The sequence below is a fragment of the Stenella coeruleoalba genome (assembly GCF_951394435.1).
Source record: "Stenella coeruleoalba genome assembly, chromosome: 13".
Classification (NCBI taxonomy): Eukaryota; Metazoa; Chordata; class Mammalia; order Artiodactyla; family Delphinidae; genus Stenella; species Stenella coeruleoalba.
This window is the reverse complement of record NC_137159.1, coordinates 69960210-69977393: the sequence shown is the minus strand read 5'-3', so window position 1 is coordinate 69977393 and position 17184 is coordinate 69960210. Positions and strand designations below refer to the sequence as shown.

At 59.6% G+C, this 17184-nt stretch overlaps 1 protein-coding gene across 1 annotated transcript; it reads left to right on the top strand.

The window, feature by feature from the left end:
- The first annotated feature begins 2337 nt into the window (after positions 1-2337).
- On the top strand, positions 2338-17144 carry GAREM2 (GRB2 associated regulator of MAPK1 subtype 2). Its single transcript, XM_079940137.1, has 6 exons — positions 2338-2511; positions 5496-5636; positions 10797-10927; positions 11651-12709; positions 13687-13856; positions 14369-17144. Exons 1-6 carry the CDS (start codon positions 2400-2402, stop codon positions 15396-15398), a joined length of 2643 nt encoding a protein of 880 aa, XP_079796263.1. The 5' UTR covers positions 2338-2399; the 3' UTR covers positions 15399-17144.
- Positions 17145-17184: the final 40 nt, after the last annotated feature.

Here is a 17184-nt window from a genome sequence, read left to right as displayed (position 1 = left end):
CAGAGGTGCTTATCCAAATGTTTTCTGGCCTCCCCCAGTTCATGGGCTCGGAGAAGGCCATCCGTCCTAGGTGGGGTGGAGTGGGTTTGTTTTACACATAACCTGAGCTGCTGCTGGCCACTTCCACCATCTTTCTACTCCATTGACCACTCTGCCCACTCACGGGCAGCTTGGCCGACCTCTGCCACAGGCTGGCCTCTGGACCAACAGTGGGCCTCTGCCGGGGCCGTGCCCCCCTCCCTGCCTCCTCCTTCAGACCACTGACCTCTTGTATGTCTTCCCTTCTACTTGTCACCACCAGCCCTGTCAGAGGGGGAACCCACAGCAGAGCAGCTGGGATCCCAGTGACCCAGCTCTTGCCTCCACCCCTCAGCCCTCTCTGTCCCCCACACAGACTCTCCCAGAGGGTGAAGCTCAGGCACAGCCTCACACATCACCTAGGCCCCCAGCCCTCTCACTTCCAGGCCCAGCTGCTCCCTCTGGCCTCTCTGTTAAGTGTCCTCCTCCCTCGGGCTGCATCCTGTGCTCTCCGTGCTGCCAGCTGTCTTCTAGCAATCTCAGCCCAAGGAAAGATCTAAGCGGTTCTGACTCAAAGTGAAGCTGACTTCCTTCCTACATGGCTCTTGAGCCCTGAACAAGTCAAGGGATAGTATGTATGTGCACATAGAGGTCCCTGGAGAGTTGCCACCAGTTAAAAAGCCCTAGAAAGGCTCTGGAACATTCTACAACAATTAGGGGGTGGGTCCAACCACTTAGGTAGCTCTGCTTGATTTCTCACACCTGTGTGGTCCCTGACGCAGCCAAAATCCAGAGTTACACGGGTTTTGGTATGAAATACGAAGTGTGGCCTGGAGGAAAGATCAGAGGAGGAACTGAAATCCGGCTGGGACAGCAGGGTTGGAGAGGAGGAAGGGCCACACGACAAATGGCGGAAGCAGAATTGCCAGGACTTGGTGACCAGTTGCATGTAAGGATTAAGAAGAGTTCCAGGTTGGGGGACCAGGTGAAAGGTGATGTCCTTAGCTGGGATAGAAAAGGAAAGAGGACTGGGTTCAAGTGCGATTGTTGAAATGGAATGCCTGTGAATGCCTCGGTGGGGATAGAGGGGCTTAGCTGGAAACTGAGGTCTAGAGCTGAGGTGAACCAGCAATGCTGAGGACTAGAAGCTGCAGATGTGGCGTCTACATCAGGGCTCAGAGGCCTCTCTCAGAGATAGGGTGATCGAATGGTCTGGTCCTGGTTTACACCCTCTGTCCTGGTTTATGCCTATAAACCTATCCCTGTTAGCACCTCCTGCACCCTCAAGTGTCCCAGTTTGGCTGACAAACTGCCTTCCAGTCACAGCTCTGCTTCTTTCCCGCTGTGTGACCTTGGAGCAAAGCATTTCTGCTCTTGGAGTCTCCGTTTCTTTCCTCTGCAAAAGATGGAGATTGAACAGTGATCTGAAATGTCTCTCCTCTGAGAAGTTGTGTTCATCTTATCTGGTGCCGTTTCTCTTGGGGTTCAGGTCACCTGATGTGGGATGTCAGTCACCTCCGAAGAGAGCGTTTGTGTGTGTGTGTTGAGGGGGGAATCTCTCTGGGGTACCGAGGCTGAGGACGAGAGTCCATGGAGCCCTTTCAGCACCAGCCTATGTCTATGCTGGAGCTATCTGGCTCACAGACTGGTGGCAATCGGTAAGAAGGCGCCGGGAACTTGGAAAGTGGGGGCGGAGGGGGCGGTATTAGGCTTCGGCAACAAGCTGGGAAGGCAGTGGGATTTGCAGTTAAACCTAGCTTCAAATCAAGCTGCTACTTGACCTCTCTGAGTATGTTTGCTCATCAGTAAAATGGGGTTAATTAGGCGGCCTCGCCAGGATGCGTGAAGCTGGAGGTGATATACGTCCTAGAGGCAGCAACAGCTGCTGGGATCGCGGCGGCAGAAGCTTTGGGAAGTGAAGCAGGACCCCGAGCGGGACTGGAGGCGATTCCCGGAGGCCGGGGCACCAGCGGGCGAGGAAAGGGGGATTCGAACACGCTCGGCGGGGAAGGGGAGGCCGACCCCCACCACCGACCCCGGGGATGCCGCTACGCGTCCACGTTTTCCCTCCCGGCGCCCGCCGGGGGTCTCGGTCCCCGGCTGTCACCTGGACGCTCGGGGATGGGGCGGGCGAGCCGGGCGGGCGTAGAGGCGGGCCTTGGCGGCGTATGCGGGCGCGGGCCGGGGGGTGGGGCGAGGGGCGGGGGGCGGGGGCCGGCGCCCCGCTGGGAGGCCGGCCACGTGACGCCCGCAGCACCGGCTGGGCCGCCAGGCGGGGAGCGCCGCGGCGGCCCCAGGAGGTGGCGGCGGGCGCGGAAGCCCGGGCCGCGCGGGACTGGCCGTCGGGGCCCCGGGACGGCGGCCCCTGGGACGCCCATGCCATGGAGAAGTTGGCGGCCGGGCTGGCGGGCCTGCGCTGGAGTATGGGCGCCTTCCCGCTCGACCTCATCGTCAGCCGCTGCCGCTTGCCCACGCTTGCCTGCCTCGGGCCAGGTACCGGGGGTGTTGGGAAGGGCGACTGGGGGGCCACGGGGCCTTCGGGGACTCCCCCGGGGCCGTGAGGATGCGGCTCCTGCCCTCCCGCTACTCGGCGCGGGCCCCGCGCTGCTCCCGGAGCGCCTCCCAGGAGAGCCGGGGCCCACGAACCGAGGGGCCGCCTCCTTCTGGGCCCCACGGACGGGCACAGGGACAGAAACCTGGGACAGGGACTGGGGCCGGGCCCAGGACAGAGTTCTCCGGCCCAGCTGGAGCCGGGAGCGCGGCGGAGCCGCCAAGTCCGCCCCGTCGGTGCACCCCCTTCCCTCGCCGCCCTCAGACCCCCGCCCGGGCCGCGCCCCCCTCCATCCTTTTGTCTCCGGCCTCTCACCTCGATCCTCCCGTATCCCTTGGGCCTCGGACTGTCTTCCCACCGCCGCCGCCCCCCAGCCCCGCTCTGTCCCTCTTGGGACCCTTCTCGCACCCTCCTTTCGCGGCCTGGGGAGCAGCCTCCGGTCCCCGGGGGCCGGCAGACTACCTCTGGGCCTGAGTGAGCGAGTCCTTCCGCCGGCCGGGCCCCCGAGCCCCCGGACCTCCCCACATCTTGCCCCACTTCTCCTTGGGGCCCGGGGGCCCAGGCTGCACTGCTGATGCTTGCGGGCCCGAGAGGGGCGCCCGGAGGCTGCGCCGAGCAAGTGGACCGTTTGGGGGAAGAGGGGCTGCTTGGCTGGGGGAGGGGCAGGAGCCGGGGCTGGCAGCCAGGCCGGGGGTTTTGTGTGTGAGAAGAATAGGGGTTTGGCCCGCGTTGGCACACTTGCTTCCCTGAATGCTAATGGAGCCCGCGGCCACAGGCTCCTCTCCTCTCCCTTCCCCGGGGCCAGCAGCCACTCCTCCGACCCGCGGCGGCGAGGAGTGGGCACAGTGAGCGTCACCGTGTCCCAGGAGCGGGCTCGGTGAGAGCGTCTATGCCTGGGCCGTCGGGCAGGGTTGCCTGGCAGTCCAACGTCTTGTTTCCTGGATCATCGGCGTGTGATGCGGAGACTGCCCATGTCAACAGCAAGGCTGTGTGTGTCTGCGTGTGAATGGAATATGCTGGCCCTAGGTTGTGCCTGGCCACTTCCCACACATCCTCTTTGGCATCTCCCCCCCCGGGGGGGGGTCCTTTGTGAGCTCCTCAATCTGGCAGGCCTCCTTTGGGCTCCCTTGACACCTCTGGCACCCTTGTCTTGTCTCCTACTGTAACCCGTTGTAATGGTCAGTTTATTGTCCTTCTACTGGGCTGCAGGCTCCTTGAGGTAGGGCATCCTGCCTAACAAAGATTATGGAAGGAGTAAATGAATGAGGGAATGAGCAACTGGTGTGATGGCCCAGTTGCCTGGTGTCTGTCTGTGACAGTGGTGGCTATGGCTGTGGTCACCTTATGTGATCAAAACTGTGAGTGTGAAAATGTGATCAAAAGTACATCTTGAAGGTCCCTGTGTGCTGTGTATTTGGGAGGGGCCCCTTAGTGGGACCATGGGACTGAGTTGTGTCATTGGGGTGACAAGCAAGCCCCTATCACTGTGGCCCAGGGGGCTGTGCTGGCTCAGCTACTGGTGACCATGACCCATGGTTGCTGGTGTGTGTCCTGCGTGACTGTGGCCTGCATCCTTAGGAAGGGCAGCCTGGGGCTTAGGAGAGCTCTAAGAGGAGGTTACAGAGTAGGAAAGCCTCCTCTGCCTCAGGTGAGGAATTGAGGAGAAAGGCTCCCCCCTCCCCCCCCCATACACAGGGTGGAAGCCAGGCCCTTCCTGCAGGTCCTGAACGCATCGTCCCCTCCCCTGACCAAGTGCACACACTTCAGGGAGTCCCCAGCCATCAGAGTAAACCATTTCCCATTTAGTTGGGTGGCAGATATTAAGTTGCGTCTGAGGGGGCTGGGAAGGAGGCATCCCTCACCCCCACCCTACTCACCAGCTGCAACCAGGAGACGGCTCAAAGGCCTCCTGGAAGCTGGGCCAGCCCTTCTGCTCTCCTGGAAACTGGTGCTGGGGTTGGAGCCTCTGGGGCCCAGGCCCCTCCCGATGGCTTCCCCCAGGACTAGCCCCCATCACTCTTCTAAACCCACCCCTTTCCTCTGGCCTTCATCACTGTGTTCCAAAGACTGGGGGGGTGAAGGGCTGAGGGAGGGCGAGCCAAGAAGCAGCTTCTCTGAGGTGGGATCAGCGGGTATCTGAGACTGTCTCCTCTCTCCTTTGAGGTCCCTTGTGCGCAGGAGACTGTCTGTGGCAGTGGGTGAAAAGAGAGCCCAAAGAGAGCCAGGAGTCAGCTCCTGTAAGCCCTGCCATTCTCCTGACCCGAGTGACCCACATAGCTCTGGGGTTCACATGGACGGCCCCTTCTCGGCCCTCTCTGTGCCCCACCAAGGCCCTCCTTTCCTGGCCTAGGAGCCGACTCGGGGGCTGAGAATTCTGCTGGTCTCAGTTCAGGTGGTTCTGAGGCCCAGCTCAAGTGTCTGCTGCTCAGCACTGTCTCATCCTCCCTCCTGCCCCACACTCCCCCTCAGCCAGTTTACTGCCCCTTGTGTGAGAACTCGCACAGCCTCCATTCAGCGCCTCAAACTTGGCCTGTATTCTCTGTTCACATCTCTTCCCACCTCCTCCTGGGCCTAAGGGCTCCTGGAGGGCAGAGGCTGGGCTCATCCGCTGGGAGCCCCTGGCTCCCGCACAGGGCCTGGGACGGCAGGCAGTCCAATCGAATGATGAATGCAGGACGGAGGCTGGGCCGGTTGCTGGGGCCCCATCGGGAGCCTGAGCCCTGAGAGAGGGGACCTGATTCAGCCCCGAGGTCACAGTTGGCAGCCTGCCTGTCCCTTGAGCGCTGCTGATCTGGACAGGGATCGTGGGGAGCTGTCCCCGGTGGAGTCTCGGTGAGGAGGTAGGAGGTCACCCTGCCTATTCTTTCTGCCCCTCCTAATGTTCTCTTTTCTGTCCTTCCTCCTCTATCCTCCTTTCCCCTCTCAGGGGAGTATGCCGAGGGCGTCAGTGAGCGAGACATCCTGCTCATTCACTCCTGCCGCCAGTGGACAACGGTGACAGCCCACACCCTGGAGGAGGGTCACTATGTCATCGGGCCCAAGATTGACATCCCCCTGCAGTACCCAGGTGTGCCCAGCCAGGGACAGATGGCACAGAGCCGGTGGGAGGTGTAGGCAGGGGGGTAGGGGTGGGGAGGTCTTGGAGGAAACTTGGTGACTGGCTTTCCCTTAGAGCCACAGGGGTGAGCGAGGTCATGGCTGGCAGGGTGGTGATTAGGGTTAGGGTTAGAGTTAGGGCTCAGTGGTTTCCATACTGTTTTGTGGAGCCCTGGGTTTCTGGTTGCAAACCTTTGATTCCCATTTTGTTTTAAAATAGATTTGAAACTCATGTTAAAAAAAAGTACCCACACCCTCAAACTGCTACAGATCAAACCTTAACCCTGACTAGAGACCTTCAGTGTGTACCATTACATACAGGTGGCACCTCTGCCTCATTAACACTTTTTGCACAGACCCTCAAAGGGAGTATCTCCTGCTAGGATCCTCTCAGTACCTTGCAACCAAAAGACTTCAAAAACAAAGGGATGCTCAGGCTGATTATGTGGCTGCATCTGCCTGCTCTAATCCTGTTTTTCCCAATTTTTGTGTTAAACTTATTGTTTTCACTGATTGACTTAAGTGAATGTTAAAATTTTAGGCTTTTAAATAAGATTCTGCAGTGAATTTCTACTTTTATCTGTTATATATATGATGCTGATGTCCTAAAGATTTTGTTTGAAGAAAGGATTCTGCTGCTGAAAAAAGAAAGTACAGCCCTTTCGTTTTACACACAATGAAACAGAGGGCCTAAGAAGGGAAGTGACTTGCCCAGGGTCACACAGCTAGTAAGCAGCAGAGCAAGGGCTAGCACCCAGGTATCTTGACTCCTGGGCTCTTGCTTGCTGCCACATCAGGAATGCAGGGTTGTTGTCCCCTGTGTGGGAGGGATGTGAGTCTGGTGGCCCCATCCCAGAGATGCCCCCATGTGAGCCCAGGATCCCACAGCTCCTGCACATTAAACACGTGCTGCGTTTCAGACACTGGGCAGAGCGTTGTTGTCATTGCATCCTCACAGCAACCCTGTGAGGAAGTTTTATCAAGCTCCAGGAGTTAGTAGTTAGCCCAGTTCTGTGTTTATCTGCTGCCCACCCCCCAACAAAGGTTGGAATACTTTGAGCTGGGAAGGCTCACAGTCCCTTCCTCACAGGTATGCTGTTCCCCTTCTGGCGCTGCCTGGGTCTCCCCGGAGTCAGTGGGACAGGACTAAACCCTTTACGGGGCTTCTGCTCTTTACAGCGCCCTGTGCATCTTGTACTCCTGTAGCCCCACAGCCCATTTTAAACATGAGGAAACTGTCTCAAGTGTCTTTCTGACCTGGCCTGGAGCCCTTGGGGAGGCCTGCCCAAGCTAGAAACTTCCCAGCCTGGGTATCTGGCCTTGGTCCAGGGAGAGGTCCCAGGTCTTCGATAAAAAAAGCAAAGATTGGGGGACTTCCCTGGCGGTCCAGTGGTGAAGACTCGGCACTTACACTGCTGGGGGCACAGGTTCGATGCAAAAAAAAAAAAAAGCAAAGATTGGAAAAAGCCTTCACTGACAGAAATGTGACTTACTGTGCCATTTCGGTTGTGTCATTAAAAATCCGGGAAACCAAGGTACAGAGCCTCCTGGGGAACTCTGCGTTCACGGGGCTCCTGGCCCTTTCCCCCCATCTCTTTCGGTGCCCTTGTGTAAGGCGGGTGAAAGCTGGCCTGCCGAGGTGTCGCATCCCCAGCTCCATCTTTCCGGTGGGCCGCTCGGGCCCCGCCTGGATGGGGGCTGGGTGGCCGAGGCCCCCCTAGGAGGGGGAGGGGCTGGGCCGCCGGCGGGTTAATGAGGAAGCTCTGAGTGCACAGCTCCGAGCTGGTTCCTCCTAATGAATTAATAATTGCGCGGGCAGGCGGGGAGGCGGTGGAGGGAGAGGGGAGGAGGGCTCAGGGCGATGCCCTGCAGCGAGTGGCGTGGGGGCCGCTGCTGGAGAGCCGGGCTCCAGGCCAAGGCCCACCGCCCGGGGAGGCGGGGAGACCGGACTCCTCCGGGACGACCCCCCACCCCACCCCGCCCGCTCCCCGCCTTGCCCTCTGCGCGGTGCCTCTCCCCGCGCGGGCCGCGGACCCTGCGGAGCACCGGGGAGATGCGTCCCTTGAGCCAAGTAGTATGCTTCCACTTTACAGGTGGGAAAACAGAAGCCCATGGGGATTAAATAATTTGCTCAAGGCCACACAGAGGTGTGGCAGAGCTGGGATTCAGCCAGGTCTGTCCGACTCCCAGGTCTGTGCATTTACCCACCATTCTTTATGGAGCGTCTGTTATGGGTCAGGTGCTGGCAGGGAGGGGTGAGAAACAAGACCCTGCTTCAGGCTGGAAGGGACGGTCGGGGCTGCGTAAACGTGCTCTGGGACTCACGGACAGGGAGGAGGGGCAGGCCAGGGTGCGGCAGGTCCCTAGAGCCGCAGGGGACCTCGGGTCTTTTGTAGGGGGAGGCAGGAGAGGAAGCTGCCCCCAGTGGGGCTGCAGAGGGAGGAAAAGGCTTCCAGGGGCCAGAGCATCACTCCCGGGAGGTCTACCTTCCTTCCTCCCGGCAGCGATGACCGGTGCTGGGCTCAGGCTGCGGCGGAGGGGGTGGTGCCGGCTACCATGGTTACATCGATCTTCGTTGCCACATCCTCCCCACCCCCCGGCTCTAGCCCTGACTTGGCTCCAGCTCTCCCCACAGCGGGCAGTGGGCACTTCTCCCTGCCTGGCTGCTTGGAGTTGGGGGGTTTGTGTGTGGGTATTGGGGAGGCGACTGGGTGAGGGATGGGGGCTACTTTTCTTGGATGGTAGCAGACCTGTGACTCCTGCTTCCTGACCTGCAGATCACTGTTCCTTGCTAGGTCCCCTCCCCAGCTTATCCCTGCTGCCCTCGAGGGCTGTGGCTCATCCGAGGCCTCTTCCTACCAGGGTCTCAGAGTGGCTCGGGAAGGATGGAGGATGGGACGTGGGGTCTGTTCCCTCCAGCTTTCTCCTGGGCATTTCCCCCTCTCTTTCTGGGTTGTCACTTTTCCTGCTCATAGGTGTTGATGCTGCAGGCTCTGCCGCTGGCCCTCTGCTCTTCATACTCTGCCTTAGGGAGTGCGTGTCTCAATCCCGGTTTCTGGTGGGCTTTGGGGCCTTCAAGAACCGCCCCCCTGCACTATATACAAAATGCTTTTTTGTGTGTTCCTGCTAGGGTTACACTGTGGGATTTCTCTGGGAAGAGGGTTCCCAAAGGGTCAAGATCCTCTGTTCTTCCTCTTTCCTGAGCTATCTTGTCTGCCCCACAGCTGACGCTGCTTCCTGTGGGCTCGTGACCTTCTGTCTGTTACTTCTGACTAGGCATCCTCAAGCGCTGCACCCACACGCTCGCCTGCCCCAGGAACACCCCCTGCAGGGCCTCACTTGGCCTCCCCAGTTTGGCCGGTGCTCCACAACTCGTTCCTTCCAGGGTCTCAGTTTTGGTTAACAGCTCTGCCGTCTCCATTTCTGACCAGGCTGGTGACCCGAGTCCCTTCCTCCACCACCTACTCATCAGTCTGATGAGTTCCTCACCACAGTCTGAGGCGGCTCCCTACCTTGAAAGTACCTCTTGGTCTGCTCATTTTTGTTATTCCCTCAGTTGCTGCCCTGGCTCTTTTCCAGAACTCGTTACTGAGTTATTTACCTGAATGGTGTCCCTGTTATCTTTATAGAGTAAAATTTTGATCTTGGTCTTCCCTTGCTCAGAACACTCCAGGGGGTTTCATTCTTACGGAATAAAGTCCTACCATATGGCATTCAGAGCCTTTCATAACCCAGTTGCTGTCTGCTTCACCCCTGTCATCACCCCCCCCCCCAAGTCCTACCCTCCAGGCACTCACCACTTTGGGCAGGCAGTCTGCTTCCGTGACTCTGTGTCTTTGTTCATGCTATTTCTTCCATGTGGAATGTCCATTCTGTAAAACTCTTTGCATTCTTATGATGCCCTCAGACTGCCAGGTAGATTTCCCCCAACTCAGCGGTCTTCTCACTCTTTTGTCATGAGTCTGGTGTAGCATTTGTCACATCCTGCCATCACACACTATATCTGGATTTCCTTGTGGGCAGACTATCTTACCCAGATGTGCACCCCCTGTCGGGGCAAGGCTAGTGTCTGGCACATAGTGGGTGCTCCGCAAATGTTTGTGGAATGAATAAATGAATGGACTATGACTGCAGCAGCCGCCAGAGACATTACAGAAGCTAGAGCCACCTTGTCTTCTCTCAGCTTGTACAAGACTCTCTTCCTTTTGTGTAAGGGCTAAGAAGAGGCCATCTGTCCAGATGCCAGCATGGTTCACAGCCTGTCTTTGTGCTCACATAGGTGGGCACATAAAAGATGTGTGGCCAGTGAGGTTAGACAGTTTACACAGAGGGGTGTCAGCTTTACGGATTATCATCATTCTTTAAAGTCTGTGTCTGCTGGGGGCATCTGCTGAGCCAGCCAAAACATAGCCCTGGACTGCAGGTTGGGAAGACCTCATCCGAGGGAGGAGGCTTTGCTGGGCTCAGATCGGAGGCCTCTGGGACAGTGGGGCTGGAGATTGGATCAGAGGAGGACTTGGGAACAGATTAGGAGTCAGAGTTGCTCTCCCTGGATCTCCAAAGACTGGGGCTGGGCCCCTCGTCTGCCCATTGCATCAGTGTGGGTTAGCAATCCACCGCAGACACGTAGAATGCCAGATCCAGGTGGGGCCCAAGAGCATCTGCTTCAGCCTCCTCAGCTGAGGACTCAAGCCCCAGAGAAGGGAAGGGATTTGTCTAGGGTCATAGCAAATCAGAGTGGGGCTGGGACCAAGCTAGGAATCAGCACCCCCAATGCCACACTAACGCTTGGTCCGAGGATAGCTCTCTGTCCAAGTGTTTGGGTGCCAGTTTGCACTTGGGTTTCTCTGGGCAGGCGGCTGCTAGCCTTATCACACACCCACAAGCTGTCCACTGGGTGAGGGCTGGGCTCTAGTTGCTAGGAATCTGTGCTCACCTCCCAGCTGAGGCTTGAATCAGCTGACCAGCTCCTTCCACTAGTGCAAACCTGCCCTTCTGACCACCTGAGTTCCAGAGAGGCTGGCTGAGATGAGGGGAACAAGAAGCGGGGACAGTGGGGCCTCTCCGGATGCAGGCTAGGCTCCCAGCAGCAGGCCCACCCTAGCAGCAGCCTACATTCCTTCCTGTGCAGGGAAGTTCAAGCTCCTGGAGCAGGCCCGGGATGTTCGGGAGCCAGTGAGGTACTTCAGCAGCGTGGAGGAGGTGGCCAGCGTCTTCCCCGATCGCATATTTGTGATGGAAGCCATCACCTTCAGTGTCAAGGTTAGTCCTTTCTGCACCAGGCACGGTGCCCCCAGGTTTCCATTATCCTCAGGGGCAAGCCTGACCCTGGCTGGAGGGAGGCCTTTGAGCTCTAAGAGGTAAAAGTGTCACAGTGTGGCTTCTGACAGCCCCTTGAAAGCCTCTGGCTAGGTGTATGAACCTCCTGGAGCTTCCTGCAAAAGGTGGGGAAGCAGGAAGTTTGTGTGGAGGGTCACGGCCTGACTGGGCCGTCTTTCAGGGCAGCCATCCTCTCAGCCACTGGTGGCGGTAGTATAGCTGTGGGGCACATAGTGCACACGGTCCCCCACTTACGTACAGGCGGTTCTTGCCTGTTTATAAACCCTCTGCTTATCCATCAATTCATTTCTCTTCAGGGTAGTCTTGTTGAACAGGTGGAGGATTGTTATCGCCCTAATTATAAAAAATGATAACAAAAGTTGCCATATACTGAGTATTTTCGAAGTATTTCATTGTACATATAGTCTATTTAATTCTTACAGCAATTCTTCCAAGTAAAAGTAACTAAGGTCCCCGAGAGGTAACTCACTGAAGGCTGCTCAGCCACCACGTGGCCCCTCCAGGATGGAATGTCCTCAGTCAACTGCTCTTGATCTGGTCTTAGCCCTGGGAAAGGCCCAAGAGGAGCGCTGTCCTCCTGGGTCCCGTCCCGGTGGCTTTCCTGGGGCCCTGGCTAAGGCCTCCTGTCGTTTCTGGGATCCCCAGGTGGTGTCAGGCGAGTTCAGCGAGGACAGCGAGGTGTACAACTTCACGCTGCACGCCGGCGACGAGCTCACTCTCATGGGCCAGGCGGAGATCCTGTGCGCCAAGACCACCAAGGAGCGCTCACGCTTCACCACCCTGCTGCGCAAGCTGGGCCGGGCCGGGGCGCTGGCCGGGGTGGGCGGCGGCGGCGGCGGCCCGGGGGGCACGGGGGCCGCGGGTGGCAGCGGGGGCGCCAGGCCCATCAAAGGCAAGATGCCCTGCCTCATCTGCATGAACCACCGCACCAATGAGAGCCTGAGCCTGCCCTTCCAGTGCCAGGGCCGCTTCAGCACGCGCAGCCCGCTGGAGCTGCAGATGCAGGAGGGCGAGCACACGGTGCGCGCCATCATCGAGCGCGTGCGGCTCCCGGTGAACGTGCTGGTGCCCAGCCGGCCGCCGCGCAACCCCTACGACCTACACCCGGTGCGGGAGGGCCACTGCTACAAACTGGTCAGCATCATCTCCAAGACGGTGGTGCTGGGGCTGGCGCTGCGCCGCGAGGGCCCGGCGCCGCTGCACTTCCTGCTGCTCACCGACATGCCCCGCTTCGCGCTACCGCAGGGCCTGCTGGCCGGGGACCCGCGTGTCGAGCGCCTGGTGCGCGACAGCGCCTCCTACTGCCGCGAGCGCTTCGACCCCGACGAGTACTCGACCGCCGTGCGCGAAGCGCCCGCCGAGCTGGCCGAAGACTGCGCCAGCCCGCGCCGCGCGCGCCTCTGCCTGCCCGCGCCCCCGCGCGCCCTCCGGCCCGCCCGCGACCCCGCCTCCGGCCCCGGCCCGACCTGCGACGGCGACCAGGAGGAGTACGTGAGTCCCGACTGGGCCGGCGCGCCCGAGCCCGCAGCGCCACCCGCCGAGATCCCCTACGAGGAGCTGTGGACGCACCAGGCGGCTGAAGGCTTCGCCGAGGGCAGGACCCGGCCGCTCCCGGGGCCCGACCTCATCTCCTTCGGGGCCACCGGGCCGCCCCACCTGGAGCCCGAGGCGGCCCCGCCTCCAGTGCCTCCCAAATCCGAGGCGGTGAGTGGACGCGGTGGAGGCGAGGAGGGGGGGGAAGCCGGGCTCTGAGCTCTGTGGGCCCCATCCTCCAGGGAGGTGGCCAGGCAGCGGTCAGGGTTTGGGTTTGAAAAGCTCGTTCTCCTGGGCCCCAGCCTTGGCGTCTCGGTCTCCAGCCCCCCAGAGTGTGTGACAGAGGGTGGCCGAGGTGGGGAAAGGGGAGAAAACAAGGAGGAAGGAAACGCAGGAGCATTTGTAGGAAGGGATACCAGGGACGGTGGCAGGGGAGTTGTGGGGACGAAGATGCCAGCAGGTCGCCAGCCTCAGAGAATTGGGGATGAGCCTAGAACAGTGTTACCCAGAAGGTTCCACAGAACAAGGAGTCCTTTAAGTTGTCCAGTGTAAAGAAGGTTCTATGGTGACGTAAGTTTAGAAAATGTAGTCTGTGATGCCCAGCCTTCCCCCTCCTCACTTTGGAGCCGCAGAGTATTGGTATAATAAAGGCTCTGAGAAGTTCTGCACGAAGGAAGCCCGTTTATCTGTGTTTAACACAGAATTTTCCAACCGAGCTTGTCCACAGACTATGGACAACACCTATGAGCATCCCATGTAGTCCACTTTTGAGTGTCTGACCCGTGAGGCAGGGAGCCAGATGGCAGGTACTTTTCCTTCCCTTTCTTCTCCTCACTACACGTTTTTCTTCTTATTTCTCTCCTTTTCCCTGAGGAGGGAATATGTCTACTTAACTGATTGTTTATCTACTTCTCTATTTTTTCTTACATTCAAGGTGGATTTCCAAGGCCACAGGAGACAGTGTGTGTGTTGTCGGCTCTCGATGAGCGAAACGGGCTGGAGAGACGAGAAGGGGTGGGTGGGTGGGTGAGGAGCTGGGGTGTAAGGCAAGGCAGGCTCTTGGCAAAGTGGGGCAGTGTCAGTGCCAGATGCCGCCCTGGCCCAGCTGCCTGGGGACCGGGGGTGGTGTCATGGCCCTGTGCTTGCAGGTGAAGGAGGAATGCCGCCTGCTCAATGCCCCTCCTGTGCCCCCCCGAGGTGGCAGTGCCAATGGCCGGCTCTCGGGCAGTCCTCCGGTGCCCCCACGCTTCCCCAAGCTGCAGCCTGTCCACTCCCCCAGCTCCAGCCTCTCCTACTACTCCTCTGGCCTCCAGGATGGGTGAGCCACTTCTTTCTCTTGGTCCTGGGCCTCCTCAGGTAGATTGAAGCAGGGGAGGGTGGGGAGGGGAGCCAGTGCTGAGGAAGAGGAAGTCTTCAGGACCGGGGTTCAGAGGTTCTGAGCAGCACCTGAGGGAGGGGGCCCTGGGGTCCGGGCTTCCTGCTTCAGTTCGCTCCTCTCCTAAACGATGACAGTCGGTTGGGAGTGTTGCTCTGTTTCCCTCCAGAGTGGGCTCTGCCACGGGGTGGAGTGCTCCTTGCTATTGAAAATTTTCTATGTAATTCAGTTTAGTTTAATTTTTCCTGGGGAGGGGGGTGCCGGGAGAAAGAATTGGGCAATCTCCGAGGGCCGCAGGCCTCGGGGGCTGGGGCGCGGGCCAGCGCTGCTGAGATCGGAGCAGCGGCCTCTGGGACCTGGTGGAGCAGTGGTTCGCTGTGTCGTGTGTGTGGCCCTGTCGCGTTTCCCTCTTGCTGTGCTTACCCTTCCATCTGTGTCTGTCTCTTTGCCCACAGGGCGGGCTCCCGCAGTGGCAGTGGCTCTCCGTCACCGGATACCTACTCCCTCTATTGCTACCCATGCACCTGGGGAGACTGCAAGGTGGGCGAGTCCCCCAGCCGCCCACGCCCGGGACCCCTGCCCTCGACTACGCAGCCCAGCCAGGCCTCCCGGGCCCTTGTAGAGCCCCTGAGCAGTGGAGCTGCTTCTCTCTGGGGGGCCGACACCCCGGTCAAGACCTACCACAGCTGCCTGCCTCCATTCAAGCCCTCCCACCCCCAGAAACGCTTCGCTCCCCTTGGAGCTCTGAACCCCTTTTCCGGGCCTGCCTACCCCCCAGGCCCTTCAGCCGCCTCCTCTTCTGGGCCCACAGCCAGCTCAGGTCCCCCGGCTACCTCCAGCCCCGCTCATTCCCCGGGCCCGGGCCCTCCAGGCCAGGCCTGTTCGGCGGCTGCCTCCTCCTGCTGTCCCACCTCCTCCTCCTCTTCCTCTGAGCGGCAGACACCTGCCCTGGAGCCCTCTGATCCCTTTGAGCTGGGCCGGGGCAGTTCTCCAGAGCCGGAGCTGCTGCGCTGTCAGGAGCCCAGAGCTGTGAGGGCTCCTGGGCCTGGGCCTGGCCTTCTGCCACTTGGACCCCCCAAGGCCTTTGAGCCTGAAGGTTTGGTGCTGCGGCAGGTCCCCGCCCCCCTGTCCCCCGTGGCCCTGCAGGGGCCCGAAGCAGGCAGAGCACGACTCCTTCTCACCCAGGGGCGCCTGGAAGGGCCTCCGGCCAGTCCCCGGGATGGGGCCACAGGCTGGGGCGGCCGGGATGCCTCCTCCTGGCAGCCCCCCGCTGACTTGTCTGCACTCTCCCTGGAGGAGGTCTCACGAAGCCTGCGTTTCATCGGGCTCTCGGAGGACGTGGTGAGCTTCTTTGCCCGAGAGCGCATTGACGGCAGCATCTTCGTGCAGCTCAGTGAGGACATCTTGGCAGATGACTTTCACCTCACCAAGCTGCAGGTCAAGAAGATCATGCAGTTCATCAAAGGCTGGCGGCCCAAGATCTGACTTTCCCACTCGGGGCTGCACAACTGGAATTTTGGCCCGGAGGCCCCGGGGGACCAGCCCTGGGTCTGCAGGGTGACGGCACCCCCAGAGGCGGGGCCTGCCTGCAGGAAGAACCTATGCCAAGACTGAGGCTGCTAAGCAGCCGCGGAGAGGAATCCAGGGGAGACACACCTGGAAACGGGGTCCTCTGGGCCAGAGCCCCGCATGCATCTTGCCTTTCAGTGTGCAGAGTACGCGGGGAAGGGGCTGGAGGCGCCGGTGCACACCCGGGCCTGGTGACACATTGCTGCGATTCCCACGGGGGTTCAAAAGCGGGCCTTCATGGTGACCTAACAGCCCCCTCCGTCCCGCTGCAGAGCTCCGCTGATAGCTCGTACTTCATAGCTTGTAGGTGCAGGCTGGAGACAAGGGAAGATGGTCCATGATCTAAGCACAGATTCCCCAAGTGCCCGCTCTCCTTTGTGCTCTGTGGGCTTTTGGCCTAGCTGCCCCAGAGTCGGGGTGCCTATTTCTGTATCTCGGGGATGCCCTCCTTTCCCCTCTGCTCCACTGTGTGTTAGGCCCCTGGCCCTGAACACAGGTGTATCAAGTACAAGCCTGTGCCACCACACCTGAGAGGCTCCACCTGTGGGCTCTGGTTCTTGGGTGATGGCTTTGGAAGAGCCCAGCTCTGCTCTCGACCTGCTTATCTAGTTAGGGAGGCAGATGCTCCCCCACGTCTCCAGTGCACTGGCTTCTGACGCGAGCTCACTGCAACTAGACCTGCATCCTGCCTGTTGGGTCCAGTCCACGAAGACTCTGTGCAAGAGCAGGTGGGTTGAGGGCAGCTGCTCCCTGATTCTTGAGGCAAGTGGCCTTCCGTCACTCCCATCGGTCTCCTGCCCCATCACCTGACCCTGGCAAGCACATGGTGTCCCTTCCTGGCTTTCTGTCACTGGCACAGGTGGGATGGGGAGGAAAGAGAAAGCACGATGGCTTGGGAAAACCTGCTTTTTTCCTCCTGGAGCTCAGTCCTCTCGCACCTGTTCACCTGCTTCAAAGCAGGTCTTTGCGCCCTGTATCTCGAGCACGGTGATCTGCCAGCAGCCAGAGCAGGTTGGCTGTCGTGTCCGACCACCCAGCCCCCGTGCTCGTCCCCGTCCCACCTACCAGAAGCAGCACACTAATCCTCCTAGCGTCAGGCCCAGGGGTTATCAGCCTTTTCGTCTGCCTTACCGAGATACTTATCTCCTCTGTTTTTCTATCTTAAGAGGAGCGAAGCCGGGCTGCTGCTCATCCCAAGCAGGCTGCCTCAGTGCTGAGGGAAGGGGAGTCAGGAAGTAGAGCACAGAAACTGGGATGCTGAGACGTTGGGTTTCCTTGCCAATCCCTCAGTGAATCCTCAAGGGCTAGTGAAATAAATGCTAGACCACTGAAGAGTAGTGCAGGTGGAATTCTGGGCGTCAGTTGTGTTCTTTCAGAGGGCCGCGGGGACCGACTGGCACAGTGCATGTGCCCGCGGGCAGGAGAGGACTTCAGAAACGCTGTGTGCACACGGCCCACTTGTTCCTCAGAGGCAGCTGGTGGAGTGGCCCTCATTCCCTTCTGAAAAACCCTCACCAGCCCCTCAACTACAAGAACCCTCAATTCCCACTGATGTTTCAACATAATTCACACCTACCTAGTGCTGCTAAGTGGAAAGGTCATACTTCAAAGCTCCAAGCCACTACCCAGGTTTAACTTCCTGCCCTGTCCAAATACCTGCCTTGAGGCTGCTCACACCCCCCCACCCCCACCCCCCAGAAGC

Excerpts from the sequence above, each read along its gene's own strand:
- GAREM2 (XM_079940137.1), top strand. The coding sequence starts at position 2,400 with ATGGAGAAGTTGGCGGCCGGGCTGGCGGGCCTGCGCTGGAGTATGGGC. Across the intron at positions 5,637-10,796 it reads CATCCCCCTGCAGTACCCAG|GGAAGTTCAAGCTCCTGGAG; the intron begins GTGTGCCCAGCC and ends CTTCCTGTGCAG. Across the intron at positions 13,857-14,368 it reads TCCTCTGGCCTCCAGGATGG|GGCGGGCTCCCGCAGTGGCA; the intron begins GTGAGCCACTTC and ends CTTTGCCCACAG.